At 37.8% G+C, this 27,740-nt stretch overlaps 2 protein-coding genes across 4 annotated transcripts in view; both read right to left on the bottom strand.

The window, feature by feature from the left end:
• Positions 1 to 462: 462 nt before the first annotated feature.
• LOC124401829 (GDP-L-fucose synthase-like) lies at positions 463 to 18,267 on the bottom strand. Of its 2 annotated transcripts, none has more exons than XM_046874332.1 (10): positions 18,141 to 18,267; positions 12,764 to 12,909; positions 11,327 to 11,441; positions 9,430 to 9,558; positions 8,455 to 8,528; positions 7,550 to 7,683; positions 5,393 to 5,524; positions 3,727 to 3,806; positions 2,912 to 3,011; positions 463 to 1,748 (listed from the first exon to the last, which is right to left on the bottom strand). In XM_046874332.1, exons 1-10 carry the CDS (start codon positions 18,264 to 18,266, stop codon positions 1,693 to 1,695), a joined length of 1,092 nt encoding a protein of 363 aa, XP_046730288.1. In that variant the 5' UTR covers position 18,267; the 3' UTR covers positions 463 to 1,692. The 2 variants fall into 2 exon arrangements, with proteins under 2 accessions (XP_046730288.1, XP_046730289.1); XM_046874333.1 differs by lacking the exon at positions 18,141 to 18,267 and adding an exon at positions 16,390 to 16,525.
• A 2,826-nt stretch (positions 18,268 to 21,093) lies between these two features.
• The window catches only part of arhgap39 (Rho GTPase activating protein 39), a 38,369-nt gene continuing 31,722 nt past the window's right edge, over positions 21,094 to 27,740 (bottom strand). For both annotated transcript variants that reach the window (XM_046872524.1, XM_046872525.1), the window contains 3 exons: positions 26,993 to 27,084; positions 24,688 to 24,857; positions 21,094 to 22,853 (listed from right to left, as the gene is read on the bottom strand). In XM_046872524.1, coding sequence (XP_046728480.1) covers positions 22,659 to 22,853; positions 24,688 to 24,857; positions 26,993 to 27,084 — 457 coding nt within the window. In that variant the 3' untranslated portion in view covers positions 21,094 to 22,658. The remainder of the gene's footprint in view (positions 22,854 to 24,687; positions 24,858 to 26,992; positions 27,085 to 27,740) is intronic.

Below are 27,740 nucleotides of genomic sequence, written 5' to 3'. Positions count from 1 at the left end.
CACGTCATGGGTTACTTAGAAACGCCTATTAAAGTCTTACCTCAGTGGTGTAGTCGCTTTATCGTGTCCTGTTAAGAAACAGTGACTGTCTCTCAGCCACATTCTGATGAATACACAAGTTAATGGACTGTGAAGAAATTTACTAGAGTCATTTTTCTGAATAAATACCCAGGTGTTGCCCCATCGCATTTTAATTTCTCAACTGCCCTCATTTACACAAAAGCTCTTTCTTGAAGTATTCTAGTCAGGTTGGTAATCCAAGGCCCGGACACAGATACTTCTAATATCTATCCTCTTACTAGCTTGAGGCTCCAGAAAAGCAAATTTTTTTCACACATAAAGCTTGGGAACTGTCAGTAAGACTGCGAGACCATACCATGCTACTACTCCTCCTGTTAACAATTAAGAGGTTTTAAAATGTAAAAAATTATTTAAATAATAAAACAGACATTTAAACCCATCTTTTGTATATACAGATTTAATCTACAATCTGTAAAATCACATTTGAATGTTAACATTCCACAAAAAAAATCCCCCAAAAAGATTAATTTGGTCAAAAAAAAACAAACAAAAAGACATGGCTCATCAGACCTGATCATATATTATCATATAATATTTACCCTAAAACATATCAGTAAGAAAAAAAGAGTCTGGTAGATGAACTGATTTTAAAGAATCGACTGAGCCTTAAAATAATGCTCACCAATTTTAATTACAAAGGACCTTAGTATACAAGGTGGTATCAAAATGTTTTGAGTTTTATTGATCTACGTTCACACACACATCGCATTATGACTTATGAAGGACGGTGCTCCGTGTGACTGTGCGTGCAGCCTTGTGCTGCCATCTGTTGGCGGGTTACAAAACTAATCTCGAAACTTTTTGATGCCACCTTGTATTTTTAATGTAAAAACATAGCATTAATGTTGCTTATTATTTTCTAATGCAACAAATGATAAACCAGGGCCTAGAGAGGATGCACAATGTCCCGATTTCCGCCTCCTCATTGTTTGTTATATATGAATCCCTACCCCTTGTAACGTAAAACGATTACATTTGGTTTGAAGATTAAGTAACGAGACAAGTGTGTCGCTTTCTTCACTACAGATATGACGAGTGGTTACACGGTTACCTGGTTGTTTGCATTCCTGATATACAAGGCAGGAGGTAATATGTAAATCCAAAAATTACGGTATGCGTACATAAAAAAACAATTATAGCACTGCACTTAAATGTAACGACGTGCCACAGTGTCGTCGGATTCTTGAATCCGATCGGACAGCTGTAGGTTCACGTCTTTGATTCGAGCTCATTGTTGTGAGAGTTTATACGATGGATATTTCTTTGTAAAAAAAGACCGCATAGCTGGAAGGAGTCTCCGATGCCAGCGCTTTGTAACAGTCTTCAGGATGATAAGGAAGGGTTTCTAATGGTTGTATTCAATTCATAGACATTTCTTGGCAACAACGGGGGGATTTGTACGCCATTTGAATTAACACACGTCTAACCAGTCGTAACTCCCTGCCGTAATTTTTTTCCAGTAACCTCATTGTCAAGTCCCCACTAATCCATTACAGTTACATTGTTCTTCAAATAAAAATAATTCCTCGATACAAGTTCTACAATAGTGCAGTTGGTCTAACATTTGTGATCCAGGTTCCTACATGAAGAGGTTTCGTTCTTCGGCGGTCCTCACTTGCGAGCGATGTCGTAATTGGCAACAAACCAATCACAGGTCTCTTTGATGGCTGAGGAAAGAAAGGAGCGGCTGTAAATATCCATCCGCATGAGCTGTGCGTGTTTGCATGATCTACAGAATTACATCAGTGGTGGGCAGAGATGGGAAGTAACTAAGTACAAATATTTGGTTAGTGTACTTGAGTAGATTTTTCTGGTATCGGTACTTCACTATTTATTTTTCGGATAACTTTTGACTTTCGCTCGAATTTTCTTTACACAAATATCTGTACTTTTTACTTATATTTTCAAAATAGGATCGTTATTTCTTTTACTTAATTTCTCTACGTTACAAAGTCAAATATTGTACTTTTTTACTCAAACACCCAGCAATCCACCAATCAGGTTCGAGCGCTCGTTTTGAACTTGTTTTGATTGGCGCTTGGTAGCATCTACTCATCACCGACATTCAGTTGAGCGTCGGTTCAACAGCAAGCAGAACATTTAGTGAGGAATAAATTATGTCGAATGAGTCGAACTCGCCACAACACACGTGACCTTATTTACACGTTTTTTTAATTCACAGACATTTAATTAATTAAGTATTCATATCATTCTATTAATAGATAATTTTAGAAAAAAATGATAAGAACATTAAAGCCATTATAAAATCATAGTACTTTGGATACTTAAGTTCATTTGAAGGCAAATACTTTTGTACTTTTACTCAAGTGAAAATGTAAAGGAACACTTTTCTTCATCTTCTTCTTTCCGCTTCTCCCGTTAGGGGGCGCCACAGCGGATCATCCGTCTCCATACCCCCCTGTCCTCTTCATCTGCCTCTGTCACACCAACGACCTGCATGTCTTCCCTCACCACATCCATAAACCTCCTCTTTTAGTCTTCCTCTTTTCCTCCTACCTGGTGTCTCCATCCTCAGCATTCTCCTACTGATATACCCCATGTCCCTTCTCTGCACATGTCCAAACCATCTCAATCTCGCCTCCCTCACCTTGTCTCCAAAACGTTCTTCATGTGCTGTCCCTCTAATAACTCATTTCTAAAAGGGACACTTGTACTTGAGTGATATTTTACTGAGTGAATCGCTACTTTAACTCAAGTACATGGTTTGTGTACTTCTTCCCACCACTGATTGGTTTTACAAAGCAGGTGCTGATACAGAGATTATGTACACAACATTCCTGGAAAGAATACAGATGTATGTGGTTTTTACCTTTGTGGAAAGGAGTGAAGGTGAAGTCGGGAAGGTACTTGCGGAGTTTTGCGTTGCTGGCTGTTTTCTTGAACTGCCCGTCTGCTTTACTTGTATCGTACTGAACAGAGAAGGTCAAGGCTAGCACGACACGATAACTCGGCATTTCAATACTGAAAAAATATGAGCTTTTGGTTTCATAACAAGTTCTTCTCTAACTTGATTTGGTGATGAGCAGCTGATCAAAAAGTTATGGTTAACTAGAATATCGAACCACATGAACCCAATCAACCAGATCTACACACCCAAGGGTGTGTGTTCATGAACTATTGAACTTCTGACATACCCACATTCCATATCAACTTATACCTGGTACTGAGTAGGTCTTGCCCATACACCCTACGTTTAGGAAATGCTAAGAAATTGCTTTGAATTCGAGGGAAAATGGCGACATTTTGGCCCTTTTAGAAAATGAATAGAGAAATCTGACGCCTCGCAGATCGACATGTCCGTATCCTCACACCCCAGGTTTAAGGATTTCCCCAGGAATTCTGGTCATGTGTTCTAAAACTGTGCTTCAGAACCCTTAGAATATAATAGAATATAATCACACACCCAACATAAACATTTAGCACTATTAGACGTACGTTTCATGACACTGGTTGTCTGCTGTCTGCCCTCTGTCTCATACATGTGTTGGGACACAAACTCAGGAATTTTCCCCTACAAATGTAATGTAATATATTAGCGGTCCATCTCCATGAAATTAGGATTTCACTTGCAGTTATGGTTTTTACCACTAGGTGCAATTTGCACATAGCAAAGAAAAAGGATACAATAACTTTTCCTTTAAACTCAAAAGCTTTAACCACTGCCTCTGCAGCTTCCTTGATAGACACTTCATCCTCCGGGCCAACTGGATGTTGGATGGAGAGAGAGAGAGAGAGAGAGAGAGAGAGAGAGAGAGAGAGAATAACAGTTTTATAATCACATGGCAATTCATAGAAAATAAGACAAATTGGCACATTGTTACCAGGTGGTGTCAAAAAGTTTCGAGCACTAACTGGTGCTATTCTGGCCACGTGTGTTATCACATCTGCAATTTCGTCATGGACAGCAGGTTAGAACAAAGAGAAAATGTAAAATCGTGAAACTGGCCAAATCTGCCACATGACATATGGCGATGCTGCAATGAGTGGAAGATTTCAATCATTCAGCAACTTGTGCATGATGATCGTCGGAGGACAATCCACATGGTCCCGCTTCGGCATCCACCCTACTTGCCACATTTGCCTCCTGCAGACTTCGCAGGCTTCCCGAAGATGAGGATCCAGCTCAAAGTTCGCCATTCTCACACCCTTGTGGAGATCCAATGCGAATCGCAAAAGGTGCTTGACGCACTTCGAAATTCCAGAAATGGCTGGAACGCTGGAAGTGCTGTTTTGCTTTAGAAATAAAGTCTTGTAAACAGGGCTAGTCTCGAAACTTGTTAATACCACCTCGTATCTGGTACCTCGTACTGTTTACAATCATTTTCACAGGCTCATCTGACTGAAAAGATGTTAAATCGCCAGGTTTTTTTCTTGTTTCTGCCTTATTTTATAACAATTGAAGGAGATACAAGGTCTGGAGGTAATTCAAGTTTTTCTGCATTCGGCAGCTACTCAAAGGGAACTCTCAGAATGCAGCTGAAAGAGGTCTCGAATTAAACCTCCAGGGCCTGGAATTTCACAGAAGACAACTAAAGTAGATGACTGCAAAATAATTTTCTTGATGCTGAAATAATCCGTTCATGACATCAAGCCAAGTCAAGTATTTGGAGGACGTATGTGTAACATTGTCTACAATGTCTTCAGGTCTACAAACAAGACACGCCATTGAAGAATGTAAATACAGTGGGTTTAACTCAAGATACATACAAATGATGACACCTGTAAAAACAGGTTAGATGAGGCTGCTAGAAAATCTGTTTAAATCCCAATTTAAGATGCTCTGAACAGATACAATCTAAGATGAACTAATATCATGATTCAGGATTGTGAAAGAAAAGGCTTATGAGCCAAAGCACACCACATCATTTTATTGCATGGACATGTACAGCAGAGTGTGAAACCTGGTCACTGGTGTTTAATGATGATATAACTGCTATTGGAAGTAGCAGGATGAAATGTGAAGTGCATACAGATGACCTTCCTGCTAATCTGACAAGATACTATGCACTTCATAGTACAGAGGTGTACTCAAGGTATCTGCAGTGAAAACCTGGCAAAAAATAAATATCCCAAGTGAGTAAACTTGGTGATGTCTGTGGGTTCCAGACTTCAGGCAGTCACTAACTGCCAAAGATTTGCCTCAAAACACACAAAAAAAGAACTGTTTTTCTTTTGCCGCCTGTGAAAATGGAAAGACTATCTTAAGAATAGCTGTAGTTTTGTTTTAAATCCATTGTGAGAGTGTGCTGAGGCAAGATTACAAAATATCGTGGATGGATAAAGTGTTTACCTGACAATATGATTGGTTCGACCTCATTATATTCTCGGAGTACCCAGAGAAAGAGTCGAGCCAAATCGAGGGAATAAATAAACTGCCGTAGTGCACGGCCAGAACCCCAGACCTGCAGCGCTGTCCCTTCTCCTACAACACAAAACATACGTAAAATATGCGAATATGCACAATATTTTTTATATTTAAACAAAAATTTGATATAGAAGGATTTTACAGATTGATATACTGCAGAGTTCAAGGACGGAGACAATAAAATGCAGTTCAACCCAAAATGTAAAAAAAAAAAAACGTGTTATTTTTTAATTATGATGTTTTATATAATATTTATAAAATGTTTTTTTTAGGTTATTATATCAATTCTTTTTAAATATTATGTTTATATATATATATATATATATATATATATATATATATATATATATATATATATATATATATATAAAAAAGTGGGACCAAATAAATATTAGGAAGGTGGTCATAATGTTATGCCTGATTTTATTAAATTGTATAATAAAAAAAACTTAAAAAAAGAATACAAAGTGCCATCTTTAAACCTTAAAAACTATCACACCGTAATGTAATTTCACGTTGGAAAAACATCTATAAAGCCTTGAGATTACAATAAATACCTTCAAATTGTTTGCAAAGCACCTGCCTACATCATGTTTCATAAAAGTGATTACGACATTAAAATCCTGAATTACACCCGGACCAGGATCTTAGATGTGAGATGTAGTTTCAGGGTGTGGTTTTCCTTAAAGCCTATTCAAAGTGATTAACAATGAAACATGAAACTTCAAGGTCCTGGAAGAAAAAAAAAAAAAAACTAAACAAAAAAAAAAACGCATGCCCTTTGGCTTACAGCATCCGTAAAAAAAAAATTGGTCAAAACCTTGGCTTTGCTCTAACAATCATTAAAATCCGCAAATGAAACTGTTAAAATGAGCCTTTTTTTTTTTTTTTACATTAAAAAGGACTTTACTGGCAAAAACACTCTATATAACCTCTGTACAATTATACATATTACATAGTAGATCTTTTTTACCCCTCATTACATCTGCATCTATCTATCTATCTATCTATCTATCTATCTATCTATCTATCTATCTATCTATCTATCTATCTATCTATCTATCTGTCTGTCTGTCTGTCTGTCTGTCTGTCTGTCTGGCAGTCTGTCTGGCAGTCTGTCTGTCTGTCTGTCTGGCAGTCTGTCTGGCAGTCTGTCTGGCAGTCTGTCTGTCTGGCAGCCTGTCTGTCCATCCGTCCGGCCGTCCATCTATCCATATTTGCACAGTTAATATGGTTTTAAATAACCATTAGATATCCACCACTTTGTTTAAAAAAAAATAAAAATGCTTTTAGACTTTTGTATATAAAAGATCTGATTTCAGTGCTATACTGTAGGTTGATGTCTTCGAAATATAGAAGAAACATAGCTAATATTCCATACTAAGTGTTTGGTCAAAGTAAATCTTCATGCAATTAATTGACCTAATTTGTTGCATAAAAAAAGGAACATGCATGTGACTATTGTTGGAAAAAACAATAAAAGGCACTCTATGAGAAAGTCGTTGTGCCCAGGGATCATAGTGATACTGCTGCATTTATTGTGCGCATATCAATAGCTGTGTTGAAGGTCTGTTTATGAAGGATGTGGTTGGTTGATTAATGGAATGAGTTGATACGTCCTATCAGTGGTAGGAAAACAAATGTTTATTTTTATAGCTACACGGTTATAGCTACAATTCTTCAAATTCTGGTTTTGTCATTGTATTGTTGGTAAGCACCAAGACAAACCAGCCTGGTGACTGTCTTACAAGAAAACAGTTTAGTAAAACTAACAAAGAAGCATCACTTTATGTTTAAACGTTACATTGCCAGTTCTTTACCCGGTTGTACCTGTTTATACTAAATATACTGCATTAATCCTCCGAGCTAAACAAGATACAAAGATGTCTAAAATGTTCAAAGGTGGCAAGTGACTCAATACCTTCCAGGAAAATACTGCGTCAACATGTGTTCACCCACAAGTACAAAATGAGTTGCTGCTGGCATGGAAAGAAAACCACTGCTACAACTATGCAAACCAGTCATTAGTGGTTTCATGTTGGCTTCAGGATGACACGCCGATGTATTGTCAATAAATCTTACTTTCTGCTATGTAGGTCTTGTGTATAAGTCCTGGGAGAACATGGCCGTCCTCTATGTTGAAGTTGTCGTGGGGACCGAAGACGTTTGTAGGGATTACAGCGGTGTACAGTCGTCCAGACTGCTCGAAATACGCCCTGTACGAAACACATAGGAATTATGTTGTATTATATAATCGAAAAATCTACAAGTTTTCCAGGCATCATCAGATCAAGAACGGACATGAATACAGTGCCTTGTAGTCTACAGGCTCTAGAAAACTCTCTGAGCTTTAACAAATTGAAAAATGAACTATTTTAGAGACTCGACTTTTAAAATGTAGTCTGTTAAGACCAAAATCCAACACTGTTGGATACGCTGTTATGCTGTAGATCCTGCTGTGGGGATGTTATTCATCAGTAGGAACTAGGAACCTGGGCAGACATAAAACTTTCTTTTGGCTTCTCCCATTAGGGGTCGCCACAGCAGATCATCCACATTTTTGATTTGGCACGTTTTTACGCTGGATGCCCTTCCTGACGCAACCCTCCCCATTTATCCGGGCTTGGGACCGGCACTAAGAGTGGCTGGGGTTGGTTTCCTGACCGGGGATCGAACCCGGGCCACAGACATGGATAGCACTAAATATATGGTGATCCCAAAATATTTATTCTGTTTTATGCTACAAGGGAACTCCAACTGGTGCAAAATCCAGCAAGATAATGACCATAAGCAAACTTTGAAAGCTGTACTGGAGAGTGGTTGTAAACCATTTACCGAGCTGTCAAGATCAGAGAACTGTGCCTCTGCAAATCTGGTCTAGTTATTGTAAATTGTTAGAAATCCTGAAAAAAAAATCTGACATAAAAGTTACAGTTTCAACATACAGTATACGCACACGGTTACAACAACAACATCTAAACACTCACCGGTTGTGGACGTCAATCATTCGTTTAGCATAAGAATATCCAAAGTTAGAATCATGAGGAGGACCATTGTGGACCTGATTAGAGAGAAAAAATACGATTGGATTAAGTTCAGTTAAACCGTTTAACCACACTACAGTTGCAAATCTCAAAAACAACATGAAGATAATTCACTTCCTGGAAAAAACAAAAAACATTCCTTCAGAAAGACACGTGAGACACGTACATGTTTGTTTGTTTTCTATGCAACAAACTAGGTCTTTTAATGCAATTAAGATCTTTTGACCGAACAAATATATAAATAAGCATTAATAAGAGAACATTCTTGGCATCCGGGGAGTTCGTTTCTCCAAACGTTTAGCTGAAATACTTTGCCAAAGGTGTTCTTCGCTAGTTGGAGATTTCTTTTTATGATCCAGATCATCCCAGTGCAGTTTGACTGGATTTAGGTGTGGTGACTCCATGATATATAGCTCTCGATATAACACTTGCAGAGCGGACGTACGCTTCGGCTCATTGCATTGTTGTATGGAGAAATGGTTTCAATGAGCCGCAGTCCAGAATTCAAGTTGATGAAGTATGGAATGGTAGTCATGTTGGTTCAGTATTCCTTTCAAAAATAAGTCTCCAAATTCTCCTGCTTCATAACAACCCCTAACTATAAGGCTTCCACCTCCATGTTTGACTGTGGGTGTGGGTGACTGGATGTCTTACACAAGTTCTTCCGTCTGAGCCAAAAACATCAAATTTGGACTCAACTGTCCACCAAATTTTCACCAAATCATTCACTGTTTAATTCTTGTGTGTTTTTGTCTTTAAAAACAAAAGGAACGTGTCAGAAAACCTATGAATGACGAGGTGCTTCAAATTTCTCTCAACATTTCTGACATTTATCAGACTCTTTTTTTCCAGAACGACTTACAAAAGTGCCTCGAAAACCTTAAATACATGCCGCAAAAATAATTCCAAAGTACAAACCATAGTCTCATCGATGGGGTACGTGGTATTCTGTGGGAAGATGCAGGTGGACAGGCAGGACACGACTTTTTGCACGCCGAACTCGTGAGCCGTCTGCAGAACGTTGTCATTGATGTAGATGTTGCTTCGCTGAAAAGACAATGCCACCGGTGAACATTTCAAACTCGTTTTTGTACGCTATTTCTAATGGAAATGCCTGGGATTTTTTTTTTTTTCCGAGCCAGGCACGCGGATTATTCAATTAATTTTTATAGGGCATTTAACAATAGACATTGTCTCAAGGGATAAATTTAGTTATAACGAACAAACTTATACGAGCGAGGCGATGGCAGGGCAGGAAGCAATTGTGGCAGGGGAAAACTCCCTGAGACTTCATGAGGCGCACCGAATGTCATTCATTAATTTATGTTGAACCGAATCTGACAGGAATATCTTTTCGTAATGCGGCACCATCGCACGAATGTCGCATGGCAATAATTACTATGTTTTTATGATCTTTCACAGAAACTCTTTTTCTCACATCTGGATTTTAATTTGCTGTATTTTTCCCACAGCCTTCGCCTGAAGTTTTTCATGTTCGTGTTTCGTTGTTACTCGTGTTTTTGTTTGTACTTTGCCTTAAAAGGACTGTCTGCACTTACAGATGCTCTTGTTTTATTTTTTATTAATAGATGGAATTTTTACTTTTTGCAAAGAAGGTAAGCTTTGGGAGCTCCAATTAAGGGGAGCATGCGTTTAGAAAACGTTGAATGGGTCGGTAATTATTTCATTTTTTGCAGGATTTTATATTCCAAATGCTCATAACCTTAATTTATTAGGAAATCCTGAAACAACAGCCAACAGTATGCAAATGCTGTGAATACACAGACAGTAAAATGTGTTTGTGGTGGATATGATATCGGCTGGTCCCTTTAAACAAAAGGTTCAACAGGTAGGTTTCATTTCAGATGAACGTTTTTTGATCAAGTGAGACTCAAAGATAATCATTTCATCCAATTCAGCTTTATTTGTATAGCACTGAATGACAATGGACAAAGCTTTCTGAGCTACAGAGGTTATAAAGTTGGAACGTGTAGATTTAGTGCCTATAAATCTATCCTTAATGAGCCCAGTGACGGCGGTGGAAAGGAAAAACTCCCTTAGACTGTATGAGGAAGAAACCTTAAGAGGAACCAGCCTCAAAAAAGAAACCCATCCTCATCTGGGTGACACCAAATGCCTATATATTACAGTTCCATCATTGTTGTGAATTGTTTAGTAATGGAGACTGAAAAGCAGAACTGTTCATGCAAACTTAAACTATTATTACAGACCACTGATATTAGTTACAGTGCAAAGTCCCAAACCTGGATAAATGGTAAGGGTTGCATTGCGTTTGCAGATTTGCCGGCGAATTTCACGTTTGCTTTTTGTTCTAACTCGCTGTCCACGATGAATTCGTAGCCGTGGTAGCGCACGTGGTCAGAATAGCACCAGGTGAGTCTCAACACTTTTTTTGATGCCACCTCGTATATTGAAAACTAGTTCAATCTGAACATTCCTGCAACAACCAGGAAGGTTCATAGAGCACATGCTTGATACTAAATACTGATCATTTCCTTTTACAACTACCTCAAACACCATGGCTGATGTAGCAGAAAAAGATCAACCACCCAAATGTTCCAATCATCAATCATGCCTGAAACTTCAATTCCAGGTCCACCGGAATATAGTTCACCTCATTTTTCCAAAGTTTAGCATATCTCATGCATGCTAATTATTTGTATCTGCTGCTGAGAGAATGACGTTTGAGGTTTAGGGGAAAGCTTGGTATTCATTCGCTGCCTTGTAAATTAAGTAAATAAACTAATTAAGTAAAAATAGTGAGATCTTGTTTGTGTGTGTGTGTGTGTCTTACCCAAAAGCTAAGGTTCTCCCTCATGTTTTTAAAGAGGCCGCCCACCAAGGCTGCCAGATGAATGACATGTGTTGGGCGATGCTTCTGGAACACAGCTCTTGTCTCAGCTACATCCCTAAACCAGGAATAAAACTGATTTTAGCCAAAGTTTTATATAAAATATATGACAGTTTTCTCTATATAGGGTATACGAATACTAATACACTACTAAAACCGGATTTTGACTGCTCCTGGACTACAGTTTCTGGTTTTCATGGAGTGTTTACAGAGATTTGATCTAATTTGGGTCAACAGGAACAGTGTTTTGGATAGGCTTACTAATAAAGCCCTTATCATTTACTTATGTTTACTCAGATGCAAATACATTTTAGCTCAGGGTGAAATATGATCTAAAGACCTGTCCTTTGGACTATTCTGTGTTCGAAAAGGACTTAAATGAACTACCTAAAAAATAGGGCTGTAGCTATTATTACTATTATTTTAGTGACCGAGTGTTCTACCGATTATTCCATTGAGTAACTGAAAAATAAGTACTTTTCCTTTGTTAAAAGAGCTATACTACAAATACAAGAGAAAATATGACGTCTCTTAAAATGAACAAGTTTTCATTTTTAGAAAAATGTAGAATTTTATTGCTGAAATCTGTGAAAACTAAACCCCATTTAGTGCATGTCATTGGCACGGTACATAAAAATGTAAATGCAAATATATAAATAAAAACAATCCTAAATTAAAAAAATTCCCAATTCCGCAAACCTTTTTTGTTTTTGTTTTTTAAGTAAACGCACTTTTACGGTATTTTTCCTGTTTTAGTTTAAAATGATCACAAACGTGGAAAGCATTCTGTCGCTTTCTTCGGCCTGAATCCTATGGGAGCCCGTTTTCACCAGTTTCTCGCAATTCCGAGTTTATTTCTCGTAAAACATCCAACATTCCTTGTGCATCCACCGGTTGCCATGATGTCGCTGTCGCCTGAAGTTTGAGGCTGTTGGTGTATGAACGAGGCTCCTCCGCTTCATCCGTCTTGCTCCGTCTCCTCCAGAGCTGATTGTGAAACAGAGTTCTCTCCAGGGATCAGAGGCTCAGTTTGATACCATGTGATTCTATTGATTGTAGCCCATTTCATTATTCAGAATTGGGCAAACTTGTATTTAATGTGACATTTTTCATTCTGCAGCATCTTCTGTGTTTACCTGTCTAGAGCGCTCCAGAGTTTAGCAGGTGGCGCGTCAGTAATAATGGTCCGTGGGGAAACATTATTTTTTTCAAATTACTTGTTACTCAAGGAATCGTTTCAGACGTACTGGAATGTATCGCTGACTGGAAATGTTCTTTAGATGCACAAAAGAGCCAGATGTCCGTTGTTTCAACTCTAAGTAGATCATCCTGATACAACTATGGCTAGGTTCGGAATTGAACGTAAAAAAAGGTGCTTACAATAGGTTGGCGTCTTTGGATGAAAGAAAGACCCATTCTTCTCCTTCTCTTCCTCCTTCCTCCTGTAACACCTGCTGGATGGCTTTGCCCACCAAACCACTGCCACCTGTCACCATTACACGCATCTTCCCAGTGTCTCCGTCCATCTAACATTAAAAAAAAAAAAAAAGGTTAAAAAGATTCCCATTGGAGTTAAAGGAAGAATAACAGGGTACAAAACAACCTTGACAAACTCAACCTTGACAAAATTAACTTGTGATAAGGCTCTTGGTTGCCGATCGGAAGGTTGTGAGGTCAAGTCCCAGTACAGCCAAATTGGTACCATTTGGGCCCTTGAGCTTAACCAGTAAGCCTCTTTGCTCCAGGGGCACTGTATCACAACTGACCTGGTACTTCTACCCCAGCTGAGATATGCAAAGAAAAGGTTAAACACCAAAAGAAGAAGAAGCCCTTAAGTGAATTTAGTTTCCTGCAAATCCCAGCTTGTTAGGAACTTGGGGTTAAAGCATAGAGTCAGCCATGATACGAAGCCCCTGGAGCAGAAATGGTTTAAGGCCCTTGCTTAAATGGCTCAACAGTGCCAGTTTGTTGCTGCTGGGGCTCCAAAAGCAAACAGTTCAGATTTTATAGCTTGTAATAACACGCTGAGTACCAAACAACTCCAGCAAAACTGGAATTGGGCATTTGCAAAAAAAAATAAATAAATAAAAAAAATAAACTGGACTTTGGACGTACTCTTTAGCTCATTGTCTTGTTGTAAGTCGGTTCCAATTGGCCGTAGATGGAATTGCATGGTGGTGAAGTATGGAATGGCAGCCATGTTGGATCAGTTTTCGTTTTCACCTGGACTTTCAAGCTTGATTCAAAATGAAGCTCTTCTGTTATGTCGAATTTGGACTCATCTCTTTACAGTACTTTCTTGGAGCCATTCAGTGTCCAAATCTTTTGTGTATTTATCTTTTAATGTCGCATTTACAATGTAGAGAAAAAAAGAAGATGCGGGTAAATTGATAACGCAGCCGCTTCGTATTTTACACAGTTATCCGAGACCTCCGAGATATAGGAGCAGGAAGTCTTTTGTTCATCTGTCACCTGACCTGCCAGCCTCATACTTTATATTCTGCATTGGAAACGGAAAATTGTTCATAATTCCCATACAGATTATTTTTTACCTTAGTTATTTCTATTACAGGTATTCCTCTACTTACGATGGAGATACATTACCACGACCCCATCGTAAGTCAAAAATATGGTAAGTCGAAGATGGTACTATGACCAAAAGTCTTTCCTGTTTCATGCTGATTTATAATTTTTATTTTCTCCTCTAAACTGATGGCTTTCCTCTTCTTTTTTTTCACTACAAGCAGGAGACATACTTGGGCGCTTGGAAGACATCGTACATCGTAAATGTAAAAAACTATTTTGTCATATCGCTTAGTTAAAGTTTAATTAAATTAAATTTAAGTAAGATCGTAAGATCGCAAAATTGTAGGTCGAACCATCGTAACTCGGGGACCATCTGTAGGTTTCTGGTCTCAAATTGGAGCTTTTACAATTTATACTTTTAACTTGGGAATTTCTCTCCTGAAGGATCTTTTCCATAACATGGAGTCTGGTGGGTAACTTTGGCTCTAAAGGTCATGAGTTCAAATCTCAACCAAGCTACCACTCCTGGGCTCCTGAGCAAGGCCCTTAACCCCTGCTCAGTTGTAGGGGTGTGAATCTTCACTGGTTTCGCGATTCGAGTTCTTGCGTCAATGATTTGATTCGATTCCGATATCATGATGCGTTGCATCCTCGATTTTTAATATTACAGCACATGGCTACATTGAATACAAGCAGTCAGATGAATGAGCTCCCTTTTTCTTTCAAGAAAGTCCACTTCAAACAGCAGGTCCATTTAGAAGTAATAACCACTAGAAAATACACACAGTGCGCGTCTTGTCCTGTTCCTGCTTACCAGTTTGTTCATAAAAGCCAAAATATGCAGAGGTCTGGAATATTAACATGCAATCGATTATGGTCCATCTCTGCGTTGATGCAGAATCGTCGAATCAAATTTTATTTATCGCATACACGTTCATACAGAGTACGACATGCAGTGAAATGCTTTTTACGACCGTTCCGACATAAAAATCGAAAAATAATATAAATAAAATTCGTTTTAGAGTATTAAGAAAAGTATACATTTAAGGGATAAAATATAAAGATAAAAAACTAACAAACTAAAGTTTAAAACGAAGTTCGAATGAGATCAAAGTAAGCTCTGGATAAGGCCGTCTGCCAAATAGCGTAAATGGCTGTAAAAATCCCGTTGATAAAACACTCAGGAGGTGAACTATTCGTTCGTATTTCCGGTTCTTGTATTTGTATTATTTCCTGTTTATTTGTGTGACGACTGAGTGGGATTTTTTTTTTATAACTCATGCAAATAAACATACAATCCTGATTTGTATATAAAAGCAATTGCCGAATACGTTCTCCAAAATCGTGCATAAATTATAGCAATCGTTTATTAATATTAGGGATTCTTTTAAAAAACAAGACGTATTCCTAGATTTGATATTACAGAAGGAATAGTTTTGTTTTTTAGTTCTCTCTGTTCCAGCTTTCACTCAAATCTAAGACCATTGATGAGGGAACGATAGAAACGAGACAAACTTATATAAAATAAAAAATCCTGTTAAAGGTTGATGGCTTTTAGCTTTGCGAAAGATTGTGGACATCATTACATTCAGTTCCCATGTGCTTCTATAAGAAACTCCACTCTTCTAGGAAGATGTTCCACTAAATTCTGTGGAGATTTGTGCTCATTCAGCCACAAGGGTGTTAGTAAAGTCAGGTACTGATGTAGTTGAGGAGGCCTGTGGTACCATCATCCTTCTAATTGATCCCAAAGGTGTTTCATCTGGTTGAGGAGCTCAACAGCAGGAGATCTTTCACTCCAACCCATCTATCTTTGTGCACAGGAGCATTGTCATGCTGGAACGGTGTTGAGTCTCGTAGATCAACTGGAGGGAAAACTTCATGCTACAGCCTCCAGAGACGTCCTATACAATTGTACCTCCAACTATGTGGTAACAGTTTGGAGAGGAACTACAGACAGGTGGAAAAGGTGTCGGGTGTCCCCAATTTTTTTTTGTTTTTGAAAGAAGATCCGAGTCGTATAAATGATATACTAACAAAATCTGCGTCTACTCTGAAACAAAAACAGGTCCATTTTGCATTCGGGGCAGATCATAGTGCCGCTATATTGGAGCATCTTTTTTTATATGATTTTCTTAGATCATATATTTGGTTTTAAATTTATTGCAATGTCCAAAGACTACACACAATAATGTTACCCTTAACATCCATCTTAACAGGAATTAATGTTCTGTATAAATTGACTATTTATTGCGCTTTTTATTATTAATAATACCGCTGATAACAATCAGCCTATAATAATATTTGCATCAAATGAATCCGACCCTTCAATCTATCAAATCTTATCCAAAAACGTGTGGATTTCCCAGTAAAATGATCACGTCTTTCCAGTGTTTGAAGATCATATCAGAAAAAGATCGATTTAAACTTAATTTTAGTGCATCGAAGTGTATTAAATCATAAACACCAAGGAGTCCTACCTTGCCGTGTATCCTCTGATCAGCACACATACATTACTGACGTGCCACGTCATACCTGTGTGCTCAGGTGTGTGTGTGGAACTGCCACCTACTGGCCCTTTTGTTTTATAGCCTACTTGTACTGTATACAAAAAAAAAAAAAAAAAAAAAAAGAATCCATTGTTAAGGGATTCGTTTCCTGATAACACGTTGGTCAAGATATATAAGGAGGAAGTTGAAACTTTTTTAAAGATGATGTGACTCATTAAAATGCCTGAAACGTTTTTTTTGAAGATGTAATTCGAGTGGAATGAGTGCAGCAGGGTGTCACCTGAGACACTAGCCTGTGAGAAATAAGATGATATCTATAAAGGTGTGTCCCATTTCCGGGATTCGGTTTAAGACTCGTTCAAGGATTTATTATATAAGTGCTAGTGGAATTGCACCGATCGCTCACTGTTTCTCGCCTGGGCAACAGTGCATACCTCGTACAATGCCAAGGATTTTTTCTAACGATGTTCATTTCCTTCATCAGGGTCTCAGAACGTCCTCTTGAACTACGGCAGATGTTATCTATGGCTCTGGAAGTCTTTTTGTCTGCAGCCATGACTGAGTAACATTCAGATTTTTTGCAAATGTAATCAGAAAAAACCCTCCTGGAATCACACAGTTTGCTGACAATGAAAGTGTAGGTTTGGCATAAATTGCTGAGTCGAACAAAACACTACAAATTTGATAGAAATGCATTCATATATTTCCAGTTCATATACAGGATGAGTTTCTGTAGAAGAGTTAGTATGTGTTCTTATATAAGAGCTTAAATTTATACAGAACAGTTCATGTGATTATATAGAGTATAGAGATATATATCAGTTTATATATCATATATATCATGATATATATATCATGTGTATATATATATATGTATATTGGTATATCCTTTTTACATGCGGAACATTGTTACAATCCGAGTTCCCTCACGAACGTATCAAGTTACAAATAAAAAACAATAACAATATATATATATATATATATATATATATATATATATATATATATATATATATAAAAACAAATATAAACTATTTCAAATATTTTTTCCATTTAATTATAAGTGAATTGCATTTGATTTATTTTTGTTATTAAATGTTATAAAATATTATTTTATATATTATTAAACCAAGCAGGCATTTTGATAAAAAAAAAAAATAAAATAAATAAATAAATAAAAATTTAAAATGTTGATGTTGAACCGAACCGTGACTTAAAAATCGAGGTATCGAACCGTGCATTCGGTGTACTGTTACACTCATAGACTGCTAGAGACAGTTATTCGGGTCTATACACTCGCACGCGCACACGCACACACACACACTTCCGCACAATAAACACATGAAAACACATTTTATACTTTCACACTCTAATCCACATCACATTTAAAAATTATTTTGAAAAGAAAAAAAAAAAACCACGTGAGCAACACGTCATCAGGACGTGCACCGGAAGTCGACATGTCACCATTGTCATGAATAAGTTTATATAAAATAACAAATACAAATAAAAAGCTTATAGAAACACAACAAAGGGGCTGAGACGCTGAACAAGGTCAGGGTTTATATCGTGTGCTGCAGATCAACTCCTTAAAGAAACACCGCCATGTTTCACCGGATTATCAGGTGTGTGTTATCTCACTGTGTGTCCTGTGAATTGATCTGATTGATCATTGATCATAAATAACGGATCTGGCAAGAAATGATGGATGTCGAACTTACCGGTATGATGATCCAATCGAAGCGCAAACGCATATGAAAGCCACCGTCCTGCTCTGCGCATGCGCGGAGATCAGGGTTGCCACGTGTTGGATAAAATCCACCTCGTAGGCGTTTGAGATAAGCCATATCGCACTAACCTCCGTTACGATCCGATACCAAGCACTTGTATCGTTGATATCGATACCACCGATATCGATATTTAAGAAAGACATCATTATTAAATATTTTGCTTCAATAATTAATGATTTATATTCGAACACTTATATTTGAACTGTCTCATGTGCCTAACGCCTTCCTTCTTCGGTTTTGTGAAGAATCATCAGAGGGTTTACTATTATTTATATATATATTTTTTCTTCTCCGAACGATCGACACGCCTGCATTTGTAAAAACTTACTTACTTATCACGTCACGATTATAGAAACCATCAATACAATACAAAACCGCAATATAACAACACGTGGCATTACAAAAAGAGAGGAATTTTACAATTTCATGGAGGGTGAAAACCATTTTACTGAAGCAAGAAACCCAGTTAGGACTCCAAACCTCTACAATACAACCTCAACTGTGCACCTACATCATCTGGAGCAGTTCAGAATCAATATTTGTGTAATAACATGACAAAAATATTAAAAATTTTAATAAAACACAACCTACTCACCATAGATGCAGACTCATACTGTGCAGCGCCCCCCAGAGGCTGTAATCCAGTGGTACCGCTCGTATTCTGTGGTCTGGAAGTGGTGAACAAACCTTTTCCCGGGCTGAGACGGTTTCAGGGTTGGCCGACCTTCTCATGATGTGTAGCCTTTCTAGAAAATGTATTTTTAAGTATGTCCGAGACCAAATAATTTTCTCTTCCTCCATAGGCATTAAAAAGTCTAACTTAGATGTATTAATGTGTGTAGAGCTACAAACGTGTTTTACCAGTTTCCCTCTGACCAACCAATCAGAAGACGGAAAAATGCAGACGCTGTTCTGTGCCCGCTAGCGGCCCTGTGAGGAGAATCTGAAATCTGATTGGTTAAAGAAACAGACTCATTGCTAATAGAGACGATGGTAAAAAGTCCAGCAGTACTGATTGTGAAGGCCCTGGGCAGATTAGATTGACATGGCAGCACATAGAGGCTGAAATCTGATTGGACAAAAAAAATCTAACATCTCCATACACGTACTGGAAGTAGTGCAGCCAAAAGAAACGCTACGAAATTATATCATCAAATGTTTGTGGACACCCGAATATTCACAAATAGTTGGAAATGTACAATGAACAATGCTGAATTTTTATGCTGTAGCTTTTTTCTTTAAACCAGACATCAAAACCAAACTGGTTCCTGCATCACAGTTCTCCTTGTGCACAAAACCAGCTTCATGAAGACATAATGTGGGAAGGCTGGAGTAGTGGAGCTTTTAATATGAGCAAATATAGGCATCAATCTGGAAAGAGATGTTCATCGAGCAGAAGTGGTAGGTTCAGATGTTCACAAAACCCCCAGCCGCATATCAACTGTTTCAATCAAACCAATTACAGCTGCACACAGTCTTAGTCTCAGGTAAAAATCTCACATCTGGCAACATTATTTTTTAACACAGTGTAATATGGGACACTGCCCCCTAGTGGACTGGAGACACACTAGCCATTACTGTACTGTAATCAGCCATTATACAACTACTCTAATGTTATTAATAGGCTGTAAAATACTAGACTTGGACTGATAAAAAATATATATAAAAAAGCTAAATAATAATAATATGTAAGTCTTTATGGATTAGTTTGATGATCAAACATGGCATCAATAATAGAGCCAATGTTTCCTATTGTTCCTGTACTCTGTGTAAAGTGTAGTACTTGTCACGTGAACATCACAACACAGTGAAATTGCTGGGGTCAGCCATGATATAGTGCCCCCTGGAGCACAAAGAGTTAAGGGCTTTGATCAAGGGCCCAAGAGTGGCAGCTTGGCGATACCAGAGGTTAAACCCATGACCTTCTGATCAGTAACCCAGAGCCTTAAACACTGAGCCTTGGTGGTTACAATGTTGGGGCTCTGTCTAGAAGGTCATGAGTTCAAATACCAGTACCACAAAGCTGCCACTGTTGTGCCCTTAAGTAAGGCTGCTCAGACAAAGAAATGAGATGATAATTATTCTGGATCTTCAAAAAAAAAAAGATGCTGACCCCACAATGATCCAGAGGCATCTAGAGTTTGCGCAAGCTCCAGTTATGTACCCACCTCATAAAAATGTTGGACCTTCAAAGAGTTGATGCAGACCCCACGAGAATCCCAAGCCATCTAAAGACAACCAGCTCCAGTTGGAACCCATTTCACGTAAGCTCATTTCAAGATTTTGGACATTGGACTTTAAGGATAAACAACCTCCTAATCAATACTCGAAATTCCACATATGCTGTAAAGACTCTGGCATGGAGGATTTGGTGTTGAATCTATAATGATCTCAGGTGTTGAGCTAATTGATGAGAACTCTCAGGAGCAAAAAGTTTCGAGACCACTTCTGAAATGTGCAATGGTGTCTTCCAGTGATGTTCTTCCACTCTTGAAGCACGCGTGCCACTTAAAACACCTCAAACGACTCTTTGCCTCATCGCCGTGAACCGAATTACGTCAAATGTCTCTGTGGCAGATGTCCAGTTTCACATTGAGTTTGTTGTAACTTTCTGTCTATGATGAAAACGCAGATGCGTATGTACACAGGATGATGTCTTTTGGCACTCAAACTTACAGTAAGAAGGTCGGCGCTCCCTGTGACTGTGCATGCAGCCTTTTGCTGCCATCTGTTGGCGTGTTACAAAACTAGTCTCGAAACCTTTTAATACAACATCGTATAAATGAGATTTTTGTAAGTCCCCCTGAAAAAAGTCTCCCAAGTGCCCAAAATTTATTGTAAAAAATTAAAATCCGTTAGATTTTTTAAATTGTTTATTAAACAACGTTCAGACAGACTTACCCTAGCTTACAGAGTCACCATACCATCAGATCTCAGACCAAAAGGAGGGAGAGGGGATTTTCACCCTGATTTCATGAACAAGAAAAGCAATAATGCAAGACAGACCTGTGTGTGAGCAGACTAGTGATCTTCGTCTTTCCTGACTGGGTCCCAGGTAAGTTGTGTGTGTCTATATATACATATATATATATATATATATATATGTGTGTGTGTGTGTGTGTGTGTGTGTGTGTGTGTGTGTGTGTGTGTGTGTGTGTGTTAGTTCATTTCGTTCATTTTAGCATACTTCTCTGAGTATGTTTTTCATAGTGATCTGCCTAGTGTTCTATTTATTTATTTATTATTTTTTCAATTCCGATCGTTCTTAATTAAACACGATTCAGTTCAACTTCTTTCTTTTTTTGTAGTAAACTGAGAAGCAAACCTAAGCATTATTTATTTTTATTCATTTTTTGTTTCGCTATTTTTTTATTCCATACTTCATGTGTACTTTTATGGATTTTTTTAATCTCTTTTTTTTTTTTATCTCTTTTTTTTTTCAATATATATTTCGCGATGATATAAATGAAGATAATTGCATGACATTCCATGTGCAGAAAAGTGAAGAAACCCACCCCCAAAAAAATAAATCTGTTTTGTCTGCCTTAATCCTTTTGCCTCTCCCTCCATCATCCATCCTTCTCTTTCACTCGTTTTTTTTATTTCTCCTGAAGGGATGTGAGGGTGTAGTGCAGGTTGTGTGTTGTATCGTTATTTAAAGCACCAGGCCTACTCTTTATGGGTGTTTTCGGTGTGTGTTTTGGTGTGTCTGAGGCTGAGTACAGTATGAGTAAATATGATTATGATCGTGTGAGTGTCAGAGACGATTTCTATTAAAGAAAACTACATTAAAAGGGAATATAATGTTCGTACACGCTCGCTCGCACGCACGCATACCGTCACACTCAGGCTCGACAATTTGTTTTAAAAGGCAGTAGTTATAAACACCTGTTAAAATAAATAGAAAATAATAAATTAATTATATAAAATCAAGTAGACTGTTATCGACAGCTAGATAAGTCTCTCTCTCTCACACACACACACACACACACACACACACACACACACACGCACGCAAAACAAACAGACACAAACACCTTTTATACATCCACATCTCCAATCGAACAATTAGAAATTATAAAAAGGGGCTAAAATGGAATGTATGTGTAATTCTTTGATAGTGTGTGTGTGTGTGTGTGTGTGTGTGTGTGTGTGTATGGGTTTGTACGTAAAAACGGATTCCATTTGTGCTTTTGTGTGTGTGTGTGTGCAGTAAGTAGGGTTCATGCCTTTTGTTCTACAGCTGACTATACAGACTTCACCTTGTCCATGAAATGGGTTTTAAATGGTTGCGTAATCTGTGTGTGTGTGTGTGTGTGTGTGTGTGTGTGTGTGTGTGTGTGGGTGGGGAATGATATATATATATATGTGTGTGCCTTTTTGTGTGTGTGTGTGTGTATGTATGTATATGTATATGTGTGTGGGTGTGTGTGTGTGTATATGTAAGGACTATAGAATCCCATCCATGAAGCTAGTATCGAGGTGCTGAATGAGCACCCGGATGAAGCTCATCTCTTTGCGGGTGTTCTCGAAAATGATGCGCGGGTCGTCGGAGAGACATCGCAGGCAGTTTGGGGCCATCACCATCGCCAAGTTACTCACGTCCATTTTCGTGATAGCCACATTGGCCGGCTGAGCAAAAACCTGCGCAAGACAGCAAAAAAAAAAATCGTGAATCATGAACCTTTGGCCCAAATGTCATACTTTAATGGCAGATATTGGCAGGTTGTATGAATTAGAGACAGTGGCATTGAGTAAAAGACAGGAAGTGGAGCTGGAGGTAGCAGAGCTGAAGATGTTGAGGTTTTTCGTTGGGAGTGACGACGATGGACAGGATTAGAAATGAGTTTAATAGAGGGACGGCGCATGTAGGACGTTTTGGAGACGAGGTGAGGGAGGTGTGAGTGAGATGGTTTGGACATGTGCAGAGGAGGGACATGGGGTATATCAGTAGGAGAATGCTGAGGATGGAACCGGCAAGAAGGAGGAAAAGAAAAAGACCAAGGAGGAGGTTTATGAATGTGGTGAGGGAAGACATGCAGGTAGTTGGGATGATCCGCTGTGGCGCCCCCTAATGGGAGAAGCCGAAAGAAGAAGAAGGAGAAGATTGTCAGGTTTGTGTCCTGGGACTTTGATTTACACTATTTTGATATCGTCTGTAAAAAACCATGAGGGGAAAGAGATCATGTAACTTGCCAGAGGTCATCACACCCACTGATAAGTGAAATTTGAGTATGTTCCTGAGCTCTCTGAATAGTGTTCATAATCCTGAGGGTTGTAAACGTTATATATTAATAGAGGAGTGTCACTTTATGAATGGATTTTGTCTAGACGTTAGCTCTACAGTCTGGACTGCGTCTTTGAGGAACTGGTTATTACTTTCTTTAAAAAAACGTATGAAAGTTACAAAAAGAGCCTTAAGCAATTTAAGTCTTAGGATATTTAATTAAACCTTGTTCTTTGATTATGTAACACACTTAAGTGGTGTCTCAATTTGGCGAGGTTCCCGCCATCATTGTCTACATTCATGGTATCATATGCTTTTCTATAAAGGAAACTCTTAGAGCTGGTATGGATTTAATTTAATTGGATTAGCAAATCGTAGAGCATCTTTAAATTACAGTACAATTCAAAGATTAGTTCCTCTTTAATAAACGATCTAGGATCAATGGCTAAACCTTGAGTGGAATGAGACTCGAAAGCTTGCCGGAAATGTATCTTTACACCCAGTTCAGCCCGTGAATTTCACACCTGGGTCTACCAGCATGTCCTTCCTGAACCAATCCACCTCCTACTTCCATTATCATTAAAAACACCAATATTAAACATAGCGTTGCATCACAGACAGGAATCTCATATAAAAATTATTGCCATTACTAAAGCAAGAAACCCAATCAACACAGTTCAACAAGTCTCCTTTCACTGCAGCCACAGCTGCACCACCAACATACATCATTTCTAACTGAAGCAACAGTAAACTAAAAATCTCCGTAGCATTGTTTTGCGTTTTTTCCGTGTATTGCGATTTTCCTGGGGATTCGAAATGACGACAGATTGCGTGTTTTTGCGCAAATTCTACAGGAAAGAAAGCAGAAATGGTTCCTAAAAGCTTCACAACTATTTTTATTAACTGTTCCAGCCGACCTTTAAACCCGATGTTCTTAAAAAGTATGTCTTGTGAGCATGAATAAGTCCATTTATTCTCCTCATTCAGCCGTTATGGAATGAAAAATAAACAGCTTTTTAATTTACACGAATCTATTTGAGCTTTCAGGTCATGGCACTGGTATTTTATATGCGATGTAAGAAAGAAATTATATATAAATATATATTTGGCCTACTGAATATAATATTATGCAGGTAGGCAAAAAGGTTTTCAACGATATTGTGCTATCCAGAGTTCATTCCCAAAAGCAATACAGTGAATTATAAATATATTTAACTTTTGATTAAGAAAATAATGCATGAAAGGACTGACCTGTAAGAAACGGATGAGGTAGCAGAGCACCAGTTTGTTGATGTGAGGAAGGTTATGGATGACACTGACAGCAGCTTCAGGACTGTCATAGTTAGAGATGCATTCTTCATAGTACTCATGGGGAATGACTGGATCCTCCAACTCTCTATACCACAGCTTCAGCAATGATGCTAATGAGGAAGAAGGATTGGTTCAATATTGAGTTTGTTCATTGAATCACTTTTATTACATTTATGGCATTTGGCAGATGCCCTTGTAAAGAGCAAATGGAATATAATGTATAATACATACAATTAAAGGGAAACGAGTGTTGGGAAAAGTCTGGAAAAGCACAAATGACCAACGTTTTGTTGAAAAGCTTTAATTAGGGGTGTGTGGTGATGGACAGATGGATAGAATTGACAACCAATATACAATAAAAATGAGTCTAATATCTAATTTTGGCCATTTTTTATTGGCTAATCATTGTCAACTCTACAAGATTTCCCATAATCATCTCTATCACCACACACACACACCTCTCATACCAAATCTTCACGCTCTTGAAATCTGGAAAAGGACATTCGGGCCCTCTTTCCTAGACTGTGTCCAGTAACAGTTACTTTCCACAAGCCATTCGATTCCTTAATACAAAAAGACCGAAGTGACAAACACATTTTGCACACATTTTTTTCTTTAAATCTATTTATTTATTTATTTATTTTTTATTCTTAACCTTTTCATACTTTACAGTCAGATTATATTTTAATATAGTTTATACTTTATTTTATTCATTTTTACGTTACTTTTATTTGTATTTTTATATTGTATTTCCTTTTTATGTTTACAAGTCGGAAAAAAAAAAACATTTCAATATATTTCATACTCTGTATGAATGTATATGTGACAAATAACATTTGAATTTGAACTTGAATTTGAGTCTTGTGTTTTCTGTCACTTGTGGTCATGAAGCACCTTGGTCCTGAGGAACTCCTGTTTTTTGTTTACAGTGTACTGCACTTTACATGGCTGGAATGACAAAGAAAGCCAATCTTTCATGACCTGCCTGGATCACTGATGAACTAAAATCAATACTTTCCAATCGGATTTTAAGACAAGCCTTTCTTGACTTATTTTGACTGTATTTGTGGGGGGTCTTGATGATGGAGGACCCAAGTAAAATTCGCAGAGAAGCAGTTCGGATTCATGATACACCCACCACCGTGCTTCACTGTGGGTACCGTATATATACACACAGCCCCACTTTTTCCTAACATAATGAGTTGCCAAAAAGTTACTTCTTCTGGCAAAACAACTTGTTTCAGGTAATCCTGCAGGTAATCCTGCAACTATGCAATTGGCTAGGCTTCTTACACATGATACACCCACCACCGTGCTTCACTGTGGGTATAGTGTATTTACACACAGCCCCACTTTTTCCTAACATGATGAGTTGCCAAAAAGTTACTTCTTCTGGCAAAACAACTTGTTTCAGGTAATCATGCAGGTAATCCTGCAACTATGCAATTGGCTAGGCTTCTTACACATGATACACCCACCACCATGCTTCACTGTGGGTATAGTGTATTTACACACAGCCCTACTTTTTCCTAACATGATGAGTTGCCAAAGAGTTACTTCTTCTGGCAAAACAACTTGTTTCAGGTAATCCTGCAGGTAATCCTGCAACTATGCAATTGTCTAGGCTTCTTTCTTGCCCTCCTTATCATGTAAACCTAAATATTAGCTGCATCTTAGTCTACTGAGAACATTAAGAAGCTCCTTCACCAGCAGAATGAGACCAGGTGAATTTGGTATTCAATAAGGATTTTGCATATAGTATCTATGTGGATTATTAACGTTATTCAGACAAGCTATTTGAATACATTACTGGCAAAATAAAGATGGGAAACAATTTATATTCAACACAAAACCTTTCTTTCTTAATGTTCGATAGAGGTAGAGCGGGTTTGTTTCTTCCCTTAATGCACTTGGAGATCGGGCTATTTATATTCAGTGGGAAATGGAGCACTGCAATTGCCCGAGGCTAAAAGCATGTGTGTGTGTTTTGGTTAGAGAGGGAATTGTGTGTTCAAAAGAGAAATGTCTGTGTGGGTGCCAAAGTCTGTGGATAATCTGTGCATATAAGAGCAGGTTTTTGTATTCGGTAGATAAATTACCATTCATTTTCCTTATATGATGGATGCTATTGTATAATATATAATGTATAAAAACAGTTCATACAGTTCAGTTGTATTATTCATACTTTTTTTTTTTAAACCTGTTGATTTCTTGTACAACTTTTGATAAATAGATCAGAATATACCTGGAATGTGTGGATCCTCCAAGCCAGTTGGCACCTTCCATTGATCCACTTGCAACTTCAGAGCATTTACCTCGTCTATATCTCCAGGCACCCTGCCAGACGCAGATTTAAATACACTTTGTAACACACTCTTTGCGGTATTTGTGAGACATTTTGTAGACTGTCTTGAGTCAGAGTCTTTGTAATGTGGTTCTATAATTTTTTTTTTATTTATATTCCTTTTCTTCTTTATAAGAATATTCGTAGAAAACAACAATTTATCATTTCGCAATGTAAATTGAAATACGGTTGTTGTGTCAAGCCTTTAAAGAAAGTAAAAAAAAAGAAAAGAAAGACACTAAGTGCTATATAAAGTACTATAAACAGCTCTATGAATGGGTGAAAATAATCTTTGTATGCTTTGTATATTTTGAATGTATATTTTTGTAACATCTTTGTTTTAAAGATACATAACCCTGTCTGTATCATGATAATATGCATGAATTAAATTCAAACCAAATTCACACTGCTCTTTACTCATTTTGTAACGTTGTCTTATTAATATCAAGTAGCTTGAATTATAAACCATAGTACAAAGAAATAAACAGATTGTTCATTCATTTATTCATTTAATTCCATGGCCAGTTACTGCCACTTTATTTACAGATTATGAGTGTAGACTAGAGATAGCAAGATTCTCCAATTCGCAAAAGTTCATAATGTGAATCATTTTTAACATAAAAACCAATTTATTTTTAAACACTTATTA

The sequence above is a fragment of the Silurus meridionalis genome, chromosome 18, assembly GCF_014805685.1.
Source record: "Silurus meridionalis isolate SWU-2019-XX chromosome 18, ASM1480568v1, whole genome shotgun sequence".
Classification (NCBI taxonomy): domain Eukaryota; kingdom Metazoa; phylum Chordata; class Actinopteri; order Siluriformes; family Siluridae; genus Silurus; species Silurus meridionalis.
The sequence above is the reverse complement of the archived record's forward strand: the minus strand, read 5'-3'. Positions and strand labels throughout refer to the sequence as shown.

Coding starts and splice junctions, on each gene's coding strand:
- LOC124401829 (XM_046874332.1), bottom strand. CDS start 18,266: ATGGCTTATCTCAAACGCCTACGAGGTGGATTTTATCCAACACGTGGC. Junction 8,529..9,429: donor ACCCCATCGATGAGACTATG/GTTTGTACTTTG, acceptor CTCTCTAATCAG/GTCCACAATGGTCCTCCTCA. Junction 3,012..3,726: donor AGTTTAAAGGAAAAGTTATT/GTATCCTTTTTC, acceptor TTCTCTGTTCAG/TACGATACAAGTAAAGCAGA.